Source organism: Rhea pennata, chromosome 8, assembly GCF_028389875.1.
Source record: "Rhea pennata isolate bPtePen1 chromosome 8, bPtePen1.pri, whole genome shotgun sequence".
Classification (NCBI taxonomy): Eukaryota; Metazoa; Chordata; class Aves; order Rheiformes; family Rheidae; genus Rhea; species Rhea pennata.
In genome coordinates, this window is record NC_084670.1 from 11,545,371 (window position 1) to 11,559,510 (window position 14,140).

The 14,140-nt window shown below is 61.4% G+C and overlaps 2 protein-coding genes across 3 annotated transcripts in view; both read left to right on the top strand.

The window, feature by feature from the left end:
* The first annotated feature begins 1,169 nt into the window (after positions 1 to 1,169).
* Positions 1,170 to 10,704, top strand: LOC134143202 (E3 ubiquitin-protein ligase HECTD3-like). 2 transcript variants are annotated; one of them, XM_062581016.1, is made up of 21 exons: positions 1,170 to 1,517; positions 2,110 to 2,270; positions 2,700 to 2,792; positions 3,146 to 3,275; positions 3,887 to 4,002; positions 4,266 to 4,379; positions 5,507 to 5,589; positions 5,847 to 6,012; positions 6,439 to 6,520; positions 6,625 to 6,807; positions 6,938 to 6,990; positions 7,145 to 7,209; positions 7,511 to 7,614; positions 8,053 to 8,172; positions 8,358 to 8,447; positions 8,538 to 8,744; positions 9,077 to 9,206; positions 9,762 to 9,836; positions 10,150 to 10,231; positions 10,313 to 10,384; positions 10,498 to 10,704. In XM_062581016.1, the coding sequence occupies exons 1-21, from the start codon at positions 1,188 to 1,190 to the stop codon at positions 10,580 to 10,582; spliced, it is 2,541 nt and encodes an 846-aa protein (XP_062437000.1). In that variant the 5' UTR covers positions 1,170 to 1,187; the 3' UTR covers positions 10,583 to 10,704. The 2 variants fall into 2 exon arrangements, with proteins under 2 accessions (XP_062437000.1, XP_062437001.1); XM_062581017.1 differs by having other exon boundaries at positions 5,513 to 5,589.
* A 1,926-nt stretch (positions 10,705 to 12,630) lies between these two features.
* EIF2B3 (eukaryotic translation initiation factor 2B subunit gamma) overlaps positions 12,631 to 14,140 on the top strand; it is a 101,069-nt gene continuing 99,559 nt past the window's right edge. Inside the window, exons 1-2 of the mRNA XM_062581902.1 lie at positions 12,631 to 12,697; positions 12,915 to 13,063. Coding sequence (XP_062437886.1) covers positions 12,916 to 13,063 — 148 coding nt within the window. The 5' untranslated portion in view covers positions 12,631 to 12,697; position 12,915. The remainder of the gene's footprint in view (positions 12,698 to 12,914; positions 13,064 to 14,140) is intronic.

The following is a 14,140-nucleotide window of genomic DNA, read 5'->3' on the forward strand; positions in this document are numbered from 1 at the left end:
AGGAGACCACCAACCAGGGACCCAGAGGTCCTGCTCAGAGCCATCCTGGGGGGAAAAAAGACTTTGGGTGTGGAGCCTGGGTCACACCGCCCACTCGCCTCCCTGGGCAGCTGGGGCAAAAAGATGCTCTTTTGCTAAGCCCTGACCTCCACGCAGTGGGCTCCAGGCCTGCGGAGGGTCACGCACCTGCAGCCCATGAGATGTCCCCATCTGTGGCAGGGCCTTGGGAAGCTGCTTTTCCTGCTGTAGCAATCCCATACGTAATCATAGCCCCTGCCCAGGGACAGGGGCACACCAGTAAGGCAGAGCTGGGCAGGACCAGCACTGTCAGCCCACAGAGCAGGGAGGATTGCCCAGCTGTCCTGGTTGATGGGAGAGACTTGCTGTGCTTGGGAAGACCCCGTTCAATAACCCTGCAGGGGGGACAGCCCAGCTCCCTGGGGCACTGTCAGCTCGCTCTCTGCACTGTACCTTTGCAAGTAGGGATGGGCCTGGACTATGACCTGCCGTGAGAGCAGGCAGGCGCCAGAAGGGTGCTTGGACCTTTGAGCTCAGCCAGGCTGGTTGTTTGCTGCTCCTGCTCCCTACACGCTGCTCTCTGTGCTTGACCCAGAGAAATGCAAATATTGCAGGGTGGAGCTCAGCCGGACTCTGCCACCGCCTCGCAACGGTATGTGACGGGCAGCTGTGACACGATGCACTGCTTGGGTGCTGCTGGGATGCCACGGCTGCATGGGTTAAAGCTGCCTCTGGGCAGGGAGGCCGGTCCTCCTCCCTGACGGGCATGCTCGGAGCCTCCCCAGCCCACAGCACTGTGCCTGGGGCAGGAATAGGCCTCTGGGCAGCCCAGGCCCAGCTTTCCCACAGCAGCATGCCAGCCCCTAGGCCCCCCCGCCCCGTTCCCTTCTCTTCCTTATCCTGTGCCTAGGGGGTGCCCTGAGCCCACGGTGGCCGCTTTGCCGAGCCCCGGTGGTGCCGAGCTCCCCCTCTGCTCGTAGGGGTGCAGGCAGGGACGGGAGGGTCGGGGGCTGCTGCGGCCGGGCAACCCCCGCCCCGGGGCGGGCACGGGAGCTCCGGGCCGGGCGCGGCGGGAGGCGGAGCCGGGGGCGGTGGCACCGCCGGGGGCGCAGCGGAGCGGAGCGGCGGCGGCGGCGGCGGCGGCGGCACCGGGCCGGCGCGGGAGCGCGATGCGCGCGGGCGGGGAGGCGCCGCACCAGGTGCTGGGCCGGCTGCGGTTCCTGCTGCAGTGCAGCGAGTGCTTCCGCCGCGCCCGGGCGCTGCCCGCCGCGCTCTGCTACGTGCCGCGGGAGGTGCAGTACAAGATCTGCAAGGACCCCGCGGCCGCCGCCGCCGCGGCCGCCGCCCGCAGCCTGCTCAGCGTCTGGGACAGCCCGGGGCCGGCGCGGGGCGGCAAGCGGGCGGCGCGGGCCACCATCGAGGTGCGGAAGGGCGGCTGCCTCCGCGCCACCGGCGAGGAGTACTGCAACGGCGCCGGGCTCTGGGTGAAGCTCAGCAAGGTAACGGCACCGGCACCGGCACCGGCACCGGCACCGGCGGGGCCCCGCCGCCCCCCATCGCCGCACCCGCCGCTCGTGCGGATCCGCGCAGGCTGCGCGGCTCCCGCGGCTCGCGCTGTCACCCCGCTCTAAAGAGCCGCCCAAAGCCTTTGCCCCGGCCGAGCGGGGCCCGGGCTCGTGACCGGCGGTGCGGGAGGGCGACGCCGAGCAGCAGAGCAGCGCAAGGGGCTCCTGCGGGGCACAGCGCGGCTGGGCGAGCGGGAGCGAGGGATAGGTTTTACTGGGGAAGGAGGGAGCTGGGTTGCTTAGAGGCACACGAGGTGGATTCGTCCTCTGTTGCTTCTTCAGGTCTTACTGTTTCCCAGAAGTTGAACCTGGCTGTTCTGGGCTGGGTGACATCTGGGTGTCGCTACACAGTTGTCACATTTCCTCAGGACCTTGAAATCAGTGGTCCCAGGACCCTTTTGTGTCACGAAGGGGCTCAGCTTGCTAATAATCTTCCTGCAGCACCCAAGAGGGACAAGCCCCAGGGATGCTGCAGGGAGCTGGTTTGGGGTCCAGACAGTTGTGACAAGTCCGGATGTGATTTCAGGAGCAGCTAGAAGAGCACAAGGGCTGCCATGACCTGGAAGAGGGCTGGCTCCTGGCACAGAGATTTGGAGAGGGAGGAGATAAGCTGGTCCCAGTTGAGTCTGTGGAGAGGATCCAATGGCAGCAGCAAATGTTCGGGGTTGATTATAAACCTGCGGTCAGGTAGGGCCCGAATGCGCTGCCTGGCACTCCCAGCCAGGGGACAGCGATGTGTGTGTTGCTGAGTTGCGTGTGACTGATGCCCTACAGAGGACATGTGGCCCAGCTCTCCCAACTCTTTTGGGCATGCCGAGCACAGCCCCACTGACCCCCTTTGGCACAGGTGAGACAAATGTCCCTGCCAAAGAACCTATGTGCAGGATGGTGCCACCTCTTAGGCTACCTGTGCTTGCTTCTGGCAGTGCCTATGGAAGAGAGACATCAGGGTGGTTCAGCACCACTCAGATTTGGGCTGAGCATCTGGCACCTGGATGCTGCACCCCCTGGCCCTGTACTGCTGCTGCCTTAAAGGCTAAGTTGGCAATTGCTGGGGCATGCTGAGCTCTGACCCATCTTTTCACCTACATAATTCCTCTGCCGGGGCTGTTCCAGCTGGGAGCAAGTGGTGGATCTGACATACTCCATGCGGCTCGGAGGGAAACCCAGGCTTGTGGAGCAGGATGAGGCTGCAGTGCAGAAGTTTCGGTACGAGCCCATCTCCTGGAGCAGTCCTGCGGCAGGGTGGGGGTCTGGAGCGGGGGCTGGTCGCCATTTGATGAAGACAGCCTTTGCTCCACGTGCCAACGGGTCACTTGCGTTGCACTATTTCCACTGGGCCGGGGCGGCCATAAATTCTACTGGGCCAGGGTGGCCATAAATACCCAGTGCGGTGGCAGCAATACAGCTGTGTCCCGATTTGGTGACTGTGGGATGCTGGGGCCTTCCCGATAGGGGGGTGCCCAGATCATCTAGGGCTAATGGACAGGCTGGGAGCTGGCTGGCAGGTCTGGGGTGCAGATTGGTCGCCCTTGGCCCATTAACCCTGAGCCTGCCTGCAGGTCCCTGCCACCGTCCTGGAGCTATGAGTGTGACACGGAGCTGGCGCGCTTCCTCTATGATCGCAGAGAGAGGGAGCTGGAGAGACTTGACTGCATCAAGGAACACATCAACAGCCTCGAGGTTTCCTCGGTGCGTAATAGGGCTGGACCAGCCTGCGCAGGAGAAGGAGCAAGCTGGGCTGGGCAACTCTGGGAAGCCCCAGAAATGGGAGGAGTAATGACTTTACTAAACTTCCTCCTCACAAGGGGAGGAGGGAACTGGAAGGCCTCCAGGCATCAGCTCTCCTCTGCCCTTGGGTAGGGAAGAGGCTTTGTTCATGGCACATCTCCTGGTCTCTGGGGGGGGGGGGGGAGCTGGAGGTATCATGGTATGCCTGGCATGTGCTGGCAAAAATTAGCATGAGTTGCAGCACATGGCACACATGAGTCTCATCGCAGCTCAGAGAAGGTGTAGCCGGTGGTACCTGGTGCCTCCATGAGGAACAGGGGCTGGGGTTTTAACAAAGCTGGTGTGAGTTGGGCAAAACCCTACTGCATCTCATTGGCACTCTCCAACCCCCGAGGGGTTGGTGGCCACGTCCAGCTTGCTCTGTACAGGAATTGCCGTTCACTAGCAGCCCAGCAGATGCAAGGACTGGCCTGGTCTGACCTCCTCTGGCCTCCTGGAATCCCTCCTGGAGGTGGCCCCAGCATGCGCAAGGATGCTCACCCTGCCTCCTTCTGCCCACTGCGCTCTTCCAGGAGGTCTTCAATGCATCCCATCTGACGGACGGACGGACAGACACCTTCTGGGAGAGTGATGGGCCCCTGGGGGAGCAGTGGGTGCGGCTCAACATGAAGAAAGGCTCCGTTGTCAAGTGAGACCTATGGGTATCCTGTATCTGGCAGGGGTTGTGCTGGAGATGAACAGGGTCTGAGGCCCTTGTTTGCCTTGACTACAGCTCTTTACTTGGGCTCTCTTGGCCACAACCTGGGGCTCAAGGTAGAAGTGGGGGACAGTTGTGTTCCAGGAGGGAGTCTGGTGTGCACAGCCCTGCTGGCAGCTCAGGGGGCATCTCCCAGGTATCTCCATGCCCAGGAGGCTCAGGACAAAGTTTCTTCTCACTCTTCTCATCTCCAGGAAGCTGTGGCTGGTGCTAGCGTCGCAGGTCACATCCTTCATACCCAGACGGGTGGCCGTGTATGGTGGGGAACTGAACAGGCTGCATCATCTGCGAAGTGTCTTAATCAGCGAGTGAGTAACAAGAGAGAAGCATCATTGATCCAGCTTTGACCAAACTCCTAAACTGTACCTGTGTCCAGTGTGGAGGTTTAAGGGAAGTGCTAAGGTAGATCCTGAGCGATCCATCCCTGACATGGGCTCTCAGCGGGTCTGGGCTCCCTGAGCTGGAGGTTGTATCAGTTGCTGCAAGCGTGATGGACACCCATCCTCTGCACGCTAACCAAGTGCCTTCAACTGTACTTCTGGTCTGCAAGCTATTTTGTGGCTGCTGGCTGGTGACTTTGGGGGTTCTTCTCCCTCCTTGTTTGTGGGAGCACATACGACTGTCGTTTCTTCTCCGGGCATCTCTCTCCACGCTAGAACTAGAGTTCTGGTGCACTTTACCTCCCTCTTTGCTGCACTGTCCCAGGCCGTCTTGGAGCTCTGCAATGCTCTCTTTGAGGCAGGCACCCAGCCTGCACACACCGCTGTGCACCTGGGGTTTACACAGGGAACTGAAGACCTCCTCTTTGCCCAAAACTGGCCTGCTTGCCCTTTTGCTTGAGCAGTGAGATTTGTCTTTGAAGAAACATCTGCGAGACCGCTGAGGTCTCTTTTCTGGTTCTTCTCTGGAAGTGACTTCTGCCTTCTTCAGGATGTCTCTGTTCTTCTGTGCTTCTCCGTTTGCTGCTCTCCTGCTAAAGCCCTCGGTGAGCAGAAAGGCTCATGCGGTGGGGGGCTCAGAGAGTGTTGCAGAGCCCTACTCTGGGATTTGCTGCTCACTTGCTGCTTAGCTGTGGTCATGTTGCAGAAATACCTTTCCCTCCCCTTCCTGCAGCCCCAGTGGTTTTGGGTAGCCAGGGTGGAGGCAGGGTGCAGCAGCCTTGGTGGCAGTGCAGAGATGGGAGCAGGCAGAAGGGCAGCATGGCCTGAAGCACGGATGCTGCTGGTGGGAGCCTGTGGATGCCACTGAGTCTGCTCAGGGCTGTGAGGAGCATCCCTGCCATCTTCCTTTGCCCAGGCGCCCTGCAGCTGGCCCGCTCAGCAGGCTGAGCCATGCGGCTGGGACAGACGTAGGTGCCACTGTGGATCCAGGAGCATCATCTCGCCTCTAGGGGCGAAAAAGAGGCTCTGTCATCTCCTCTGTGCTATGTGTGCAGGAGCAGCTTCCATGACGTGTGCATTCTCCGTGACATGAAAACCTACCTGCCGGTCCTGGAGATCCGCTTTCTGGAGTGCCGGGGTGAGCTCGTACGACCAGACCTGGGGCTGCCAGCCCAGCAGAATCCATGCACCTGTGAGGGCTGCAAGAGGTTTTTGTGGCTTTTCCTGTTCTGCTGGCTGCTGCTTTGGTTCCTTGGGAGAAGGTCTGGGGATGAGCTCCATTTGGGATGCTGCAAGGCAAAGCTGGAGGTGGCCCCCTGTCCCCTATTGAAACAACCTTCATCCAAGCTGTGCTGGCTGCAGGTCTGCACCGACATCTTTGTCCTTTCTTGGCAGAGGGCGGGTGCAACGTTCGCCTGCAAGGGATTAAGATCAAGTCCGTCTGGGAGTGGGACATGGTCCTCAATGCGGACATGTTCCAGCCGGCCAGGCTGGTGCGGTATCCCCTCCTGGAAAGGGTGGAAGCAGACACGTTGTACCGGCGGGCTGTGCTCATTCAGAGGTACATCATGGGAATGGTTCCTTGCCTGCAGCAAGCCTGGGGCCTGAGGGAGGACCATGCCTGGCCTCTAGCAGGGAATTGCATATGTCTTTCTTGAAGTCTGCTATCCCCTTTGCCAGCTGGGGCCAGCACGGACCCCACAGCGAGCTCCTTTGCAGCAAGCCAGTCACACCACTGCAGCATGGGCCACATGCTGGAGCTGCTCTTGATTGCACTTTTTCTTTGGGAGGGGTCCAGATAAAGCACTTGGACAGAGGCTGCTCCTTGGGCACTCCCCATCGCCAGGCCAGGGCCCTTCCATGACCTGGAGGGGACCCACGTGTGGCGAGCTTGTGCCCTGGGCCCTGCACTGTGCCAACGCAGGGTGAGGTTCTGCGTATCCCCCAGCCCCATTGCATCCCCACGCTGCTCCTCTCCGGTCTCCAGGTTCGTCACCCTCCTGGACAGTGTCCTGCATTATCTGATCCCCATCTCGGACCAGAGCATCGGTACCTTCAGCATGCTCAGGGTGAGTGTTTGTGGGGCTCTCACCACCTGCTAGCTGGGGATGGCACTGTCAACATGTGCGGCCAGGAGCGTGGCCCCTAACCAGCCCTGCCTGTCCCTTGGTAGAGCATCAAGCCGTTCCTGCTGCTGTCCAAGCATTGCACAGCCCTCATTGCCCAGTGCCTGCAGGCCTCGCAGAGCCCCGCACCACAAACCTCACCAAAGCTGTACCTCAACCGGTACCTGGCCCGGGAGCACCGCGCCAACCCTGCGCTTGACCCCCGCTGCAAGAACGCTGTCTTCACCCAGGTACCCTCAGCTTGGCTGAGGCGGGCTGCGCACTGTGCGAGGGCACTGGGCAGGGGATGTGTTTGCTGTTTGAGCCATCACTGAGCCTTGCTGCAGCTTGGTCCCCTTTCCGCTTTGTGCTCCTCTCTAGGTGTATGAAGGCCTCAGAGCTTCAGGCAAGACTGAGCAGCCCATGGATTATAGGTAGGGGCCATGCTGGGATTTCAAGTCTATGTTTGCGGGGTGTCACTGCCCCGAGTGGGATGTGGGTGCAGGGAGATGCTTGATGCTGCCAACCCCGGGCATCTTCTGCCTGGCTCGGAGGATGCCTGTACATGGGGCTGCCGCTTCCCCACAGGTGGCCCCTGAGCTACAGCCAGTGGTGGGAGTGCGAGTTCATCACAGAGGGCATCGTGGACAACGGTGAGAGCCCCCTGCTCATCCCGAGGGCTCTTCCAAGGGCACTGGCTCTCCTGCACCTGGTGGAGACCAGACAGAAGCTTGCGGGTGTCACCTGGTGCTGCAGGGTGCCTACACGGTCCCTGGTGCCTTCTGGGTGGTAGCCCTGCTCTGCGCTGTGGTGGGGACCCTGCATCTGCCCTAACCCTCCACAGCACTGCCACTGCCCCCCAGCAGGGCAGTCCTGGGACTGCCGGCTGGGCCAGCCCTGGGCTGTGTGTCCAGCTCAGCCCCCCACGCTAACCAGCTGCTCTTCACGTTGCAGGTGGAGGCTTTCGGGACAGCCTGGCCGATGTGTCGGAGGAGCTGTGTCCCAGCTCGAGCGACGTCGCCGTGCCCCTACCCTTCTTTGTGCGCACATCCAACCAGGTGCAGCAGGGTAGCACCTGGCATCTGCCTGTCCCAGCCTCAGGGCACCCAAACCTGTTGGTGTTTCTCAGGCCTGCAGCAGCTGGTGCAGTTGAATTTAGGCTTGGAGAGGTCCTTCAGGCTGGGCTCTCCCTTTTGCAGGGAGCCTTGGGATATGCTCTGGGAAGAAAATTCATCAGAGACTGGTACTGCCTGTGGGCTTGTCCCTGAGTTGCAATATTTTGGGGCTTTAGTCCTATCCTAATGCTTGCAGGGCTGTCAGTCAGGCTGCTGTTCATGCACCCATCTGATGGAGATCTCCTGGATGGGTGTAAAAGGGGCAGGAAAGGCAGGCAAGGGGATGGAGTGGGAAGGTCTAAGGGGGAGACTGTGCTAGGCTCGTCCTGGCTGCCTGTGTTGTGTCTCTGTCTGCAGGTCCTAATCACCTCTCTCCTGCAGGGTAACGGTGCTGATGACACCAGGGACATGTATGTCCCCAACCCCTCCTGCAGGGACTTCCCCAAGTATGAGTGGATTGGGCAGCTCATGGGAGCAACTTTAAGGGGCAAGGAGTTTCTGGTGAGCCCTGGCAAGGGGGTCTGGTGAGGGTCAGACCTGCCCCGGATGTTGCAGCCCAGGGGTATTGATCCTCCTGCTGCCACATCCCAACTGGAAGTGTTGCCTGGGGAGAAGACTATGTCATCGGCCAGTGCACCCTGAAGGAGATGCATGAGAAGGACGTGTGTCTCCACTCCCTCCTGCAGGTCCTGTCTCTGCCAGGCTTGGTGTGGAAACAGCTGGCAGGGGAGGAGGTCAGCTGGAGCAAGGACTTTGCTGCTGTGGACTCGGAGCTGGTGAGTAGGGATGAGGGCCAGAGCTGGCTGTACGTGCCTGTGGCCTGCTGGTTGCTCTGCAATGATAGCTTTTACTTGTTTTCGTTCCAGGTGAAGCTCCTGGAGGTGCTGCAGGCAGTTGACAGGGAGGCCTTTGACTTCATGTTCGGCAGAGAGCTGACCTACACGACGGTGCTAAGTGACCAGCGCGTGATGGAGCTGATCCCCAATGGCAGCAGCACTGTGGTACGCTACGAGGACCGTGAGGAGTTCATTCGCCTGGTGCAGAAGGCTCGGCTGGAGGAGAGCAAGGAACAGGTAACACTGCCTCCTATGGCTGGCTGGGCTGCAAGGTGGACCTTGCCCCATATGACAGGCTCTCCTGGTACCTTCATAGTCAGCAGTTGGCCTGGACCCTAGCCGTGGTGTTGGTGGCTGCAGAAACATGTCCCTGGTACCAGTTCCAGCTGGGCAGTCCCTTTGTGCATCCTGTGCATGGGCTGACTCCAAGCCCCAGGGCTGATTCTTGGCTCTACCATGAGCCGTGGGCCTTCTCTGGGGTCCCTTAGTGCCTTGCTTCAGTGCTCTGACCAGCTGCCCCAGGCTCAGACTCACTGCAGCAACGTGGGACCCCTTCTGTGCTCCCCTAGATTGCAGCCATGCGAGCTGGGCTGCTCCGCGTGGTGCCCCAGGCTGTGCTGGACCTCCTGACCTGGCAGCAGCTGGAGAGGAAGATCTGCGGGGAGCCCGAGATCACAGTGGCCGAGCTGAGGAGGTTCAGTAAGTGCCAGGGCAGGCTGATGCTGCTCTCTGCTCTGACTGGTGTCTGCAAACCAGGACCCTGCATTTCTTTGCCTGGTTTTGGACAAGGTGCCAGTCTTGCTCAGGAGTGCCAGGGGCTCCTGGGATCTCACTAAGCAGCCCAAACCTTTCCAAGCAAGCCAAGGGTAACCCTCACTCCTTCCACGTGCATCTGCAGCCCCCGGCTGCAGAGGAACCCAGGCCATGTTCTGCAAAGAGGGTCTTGGTGGAGGACCGTGGCTGGGGGAGCCAAGGCAGCAGGCAAGGGGAGCTAAAGCCTGCCTGGCCTCGGGTAGGAGGTGGCCCTGTCTTCTCCAGGAGCAGTGCCCTGGGGCTGCGTGCTCAGCCGGGTGCTGGCAGGTGTCAGATGTTCAGAGTGTGCAGGGCAGAGGGAGAGCAGCCCGGCCCACGTCCCGAGGGTCCCTTCCTCCCCCACCTCCACTGCCGGGACTCGCGGAGGGGCTGGACGCATCCCGTGTTCACTTTCCCTTGCTGGGAGTCGCTAACAAAGCTTTGGGGCATTCCTTGTCGCAGTGACGTTTGAGGACTTTCCTCAGGACGACTCCCGTGTCCAGATGTTTTTGGAGGCGCTCAACAACTTCACCAGGGGTGAGTGACCCCCCAGGCCTTTACTCACTCTGTGTGTGCACCGCCGTGGGGGGGGTGGTGGGTCCAGTAGGATGGAGTACCACTGCCCTGAGCCCCTGGGAGACTCATCAGAGCCCCTGGGATTCCCTAGGAAGCCGTCCCCGGGACACTGAGACCATGCCGTAGCTGTGCTGTGCGCTCCTGGGACGCTGCTGCAAGGGCAGTCCCTGCTGCGGTGGCGGGTGGCCGGGGACCCCGCTGGCAGGTTGGGCGTGGAGCTTGCTGGCCCCATCAGGCTCTTTTGCCAAGACCTGAGCCCTCTTCTTCCTTTCAGAGGATCTCAGCCGCTTCCTCAAGTTTGTCACTGGCCGGAGCCGCCTCCCGGTTCAGATCACCGTCTACCCGGACAGGACAAAGTGAGTCTGTCCTGCGCTGGCCTGGGCATCTCAGGGCTCTGCCAGGGACTGGGGCCAAACTGGTTTCTTCTTTCTCCAAAGCTCCGAAGCAGTGGACCTGATGCCAGAGGCCTCCACCTGCTCCTGCACCTTCTTCTTGCCCACGTACTCCTCGTGAGTGGAACTGGGCTCAGGGCGGGGGCCACTCGCCCTCCCCGGGGCTGGCACGGGGGTCCCGTCCCCCTCTCGGTGCCCATCGCGGCTGTGCCCCAACCTCTCCTTTCCAGGGCCAAGGCCTGCGAGGAGCTGCTGCGTTACGCCGTCTACAACTGCGTGTCCATCGACACGGACAAGAACATCTGGGACGAGTGAGAGCCCCGGGGGGCCCGCCGGCACCGGGAGCTGCTCTGCCGGCCAAGAGGAGCCGTCTGCCCCCGGGGACACCGGCCTCAATAAAACTGCAGGTCGGAGGCCCCGTTACCTCCATCCAGCCACGGATCGCGTTCGAGTCCGTGGTTTTTGAGGGCCGGGCTTGGAGCACGTTTATTTATTCAGCACTCTGCAAGGCAGGGCAAGGTGGGGGGCCGGTGCAGCCCCCCGCGTGCTGGGCGCTCGGGCGGTGCACGGCGCTGCAGGATGGCGAGTGTCGCGTGCATGCGTCGGCTGCGCGGCCTGCGGTCTGGCCAGCCCCCGGGGGCCGGCGGCCACCAGGTGCCGCACGCAGCCCGGCCGCTCCGGAGCAGCCCGGGACCCCCAGCGGGAGCTGAATCAACGTCCTGCGGGCTCTGAGCCCCACCGCCAAACCGGCCCTGCCCCTGCCTGCGCCGACCCCTTCCTCGCACAAGGATCCCGCTCTCCGTCCTCGTGCCAAACCCCGCAGCGTCCGGCAGCACCCTGGCGCCTCGGCAGCGCCAGACCCCCCAACCCGTGGCGCGGGAGGATGGGGAGACGTCCGTCTCCGTGCCCCTCGGCTACCCACGTGCCTTGCCGCGCAGGGCTGGCCGAACCCCGAGGTCCCCGTCCTCGCCCCCGCGCTGAGCCGCCGGCTGCGGAAGAGTCTTAGCGCCCGGTCCCTTGGCGGCTACCGGGACCCCGACGCGTGCAACGTGGGTGCACGAGCTGGGCGAAGCAGCGCAGCCGCCCTCGGAGCTGGCACGGGCAGCTAACGCTTGCGTGCTGCAAGCGCAGCCCCCTCCCATCCCTGGCTTTGCCCCGCGGCCCCGGCAGAGGCGAAGCTGCGCCCCGGCTTCCCCCGGGCTCGTACGCGTTGCTAGTGCTGGAGACGCAGCGCGGGTCTGGGTAGGGCTCCACTTTCCATGCGGAGCCAGCACCAGCCGCAGCTCCTCCCCAAGTGTGCTGGGATGTTCAGCAACGAGGCCCCCGCGTTGAGCCAGTGCTGGGGACGATTTATGGCACGCGTAAGGCTGTGCCGCGCCGCTGTGCGTGCTGGGGCCGGAGCCCGTCTGGCGAAGGCTGCGGCGTGGGAGGCATCGCGCTTCCCGCCCGCGCGCAACGGCAGCACGGGGCAGGAGCCCCCCAGAAACCCGAGGGGACGCCGGCCCCCCTGGCTGGGCAGCAGCCCCATGCAGACCCACGTGCACCAGGCGCCGTGAGCCCTGGCAGCCCCGTGGCTGCAGCCAGATCTCCAGCTGTGTTTTACGCGGACGCCTGCCCCTGCAAAGCAGCCAGCTGGCTGTTAATGCCCACGTGCCAGGGTGATTTGGGCTTTGGCTCCTGGAGCCGTGCAAGACACTCATGGTTTGCACGGTCACTGAGCTGGGCTGGAGGGGGGCAGAGCTACCAGGGGCTGCCCCGGTTGTCCGTGCGTTTTGTGTCTGTTCCGTCCAATCTTGAAATCCTCTGCTGCCTCACTGCTGGCTGGCCCTCCTGCACGGCTGAGGAGTGCACACTGCCCAGAGACCCCTGCAAATCCCCCCCCCCCGTTGGCAATGATGATCCCCTGCAAACTGCCCCCTCTGCAATGCCTCCCTTCACAATCTGCCCCCTCTGCAATGCCCCCCCAAGCCCTCTGCAAACTGCCCCCCTGCAATGCCTCCCTTCACAATCTGCCCCCTCTGCAATGCCCCCCCAAGCCCTCTGCAAACTGTCCCCTCTGCAATGCCCCCCCTCACAAGCTGCCCCCCTGCGAGCTGCCCCTCAGCAATGCCCCCCCGCCCCGCGGCCCCCGCCCCGCCTGCAGCCCGCCGCCCGGCCGCCAGGGGGCACTGTGTCGCCGACCCTCTCTGCCCGGCCAGGCGGGGATCCATGACTCGGCGCTCCTCGGCCTGGGATCCTCTCGCTGCCCTGGCCGGGAGGGCGTCGGTTGCTGTGAGACGCCGGGGAGGGAGGATCTATCCTCTCGGCGCTCCACCTCCGCCCTGAGCGATCGAGCTGATCGGCTGTCCGCGCGCGCGCGCAGTGCGCGCCGGCGCCGCCATTGCCGTCCTGTCAGTGCGGCGCTGGGAGCCGGCGGCGGCCGGGTCCGAGGTAACGACGCGGCGAGGGGCGGCGGGCGGCGGGGCCGGGAGGGGCAGGCGGAGGCGCAGGCGGTGCGCGCGCCTCCGAGCAGCGGCGGGGGCTCCGGTCCGGCCAGGTCTTAGCCTGGCCTGGCCTGGCCTGGCCTGGCTCGGCTCGGCCCAGCGCGGGCCTGCTGCGGCCGGCCTTGAGCAAGCGAGCGCGGCCTGCGCGTGTGCTTCCGTTGCAGCATGGAGCTCCAGGCCGTGGTGATGGCGGCGGGAGGCGGTTCCCGGATGACAGACCTGACCTCCAGCATCCCGAAGCCGCTGCTCCCCGTGGGCAACCGGCCCCTGCTCTGGTACCCCCTCAACCTGCTGGAGCGTGCCGGCTTCGAAGGTGAGGCGGGAGGGGGACGGGGCGCAGAGGGGACAGGCTTCACCAGCCACCTCCTCCACTGCCTCTGGCCTCTCCCCTCGTTCTGATGCCTTGTCACTGTTGCTCTGCTGACCGTTGCCTTAGCCACAGGTCCCTTTTCCACCCTGGAGGGAACCGTGACTGCTGTTGGTCCTTGTGTGCTTTCCTTAATGTTAACTCTGTTGTCCCCCTCCCTTAAGGCTTTTTCTCTTGACGTGCTTCTCACAGATTTGATGTCTCCTACTGTTGTTGATTGGATATCTCTCCCTCATTTAATTCTCTGAATCATTATGGCCTGAGACATGTGTCAGCTCTCTTGGGATGTCTCTTGGTTTGTTGTTCCAGTCTGGCCTGAAGTTCAGGGTTATGTGCTCTGTTTGAGGCACTTAGACCTTTGTTGCTCCTGCATGGAGCCAGGTGGTGGGTTTTGTACAGAACAGGATGGGGAACTGGCAGAATGTAATGTTCTGTGGGCCTTGTTTCACTAGAGGACTAAAACTGCAGTTAGTATATGGTGAAGTTTTTTGGCATTTTCTGGTATAAGTTTTCTTTACCTTTTAGATGATGAACCAAATTTTCCCGTGGTGTTCCCTCTGCTACTTATGGAACTTCTTCCTTCTATCCTTCATGTCCCTGTTTTTTCCTCTTTTTTGTTTTGTTGTCTCTGCTTCTCCATTTTTCTTGTTGTTCCTTTGTGACTGTGTGGTTCTTTTATATTCTATCCTGAGAATCTGACTTTATTTTTTCCTGCCTACATCTTTTTTTTTTTTTTTTTTTTTTTTTTCTTCCTCTCTTTGAATATGTTTGGCCCAACCCATGATTTTTCCATTTTAGCCTCTTACTATTTTAAGTGTGAGGGAATGGAAGAATGTGTAAACATAAACTTCTGGGCTTAATTTTATTCATTAAGCAGCTTTTAAGAATTTTTTCATTTGGATTTGTTTTTTGATGGCTACTATTGAAATCTGCTTTCTGAATGTTAGTTTTCTTTATTTGACTGTTCTTCCTTCTTTTTTTTTCCTTAGAATCATCCTTTCATCCTTTGATACGGACATATGG

Bases quoted from the DNA above. Each gene is read 5' to 3' on its own strand.
- LOC134143202 (XM_062581016.1), top strand. From the start codon at position 1,188: ATGCGCGCGGGCGGGGAGGCGCCGCACCAGGTGCTGGGCCGGCTGCGG. The intron at 6,013-6,438 runs GTACATCATGGG...TCCGGTCTCCAG, and splicing joins CGGGCTGTGCTCATTCAGAG to GTTCGTCACCCTCCTGGACA. The intron at 10,232-10,312 runs GTGAGTCTGTCC...CTTTCTCCAAAG, and splicing joins GTCTACCCGGACAGGACAAA to CTCCGAAGCAGTGGACCTGA.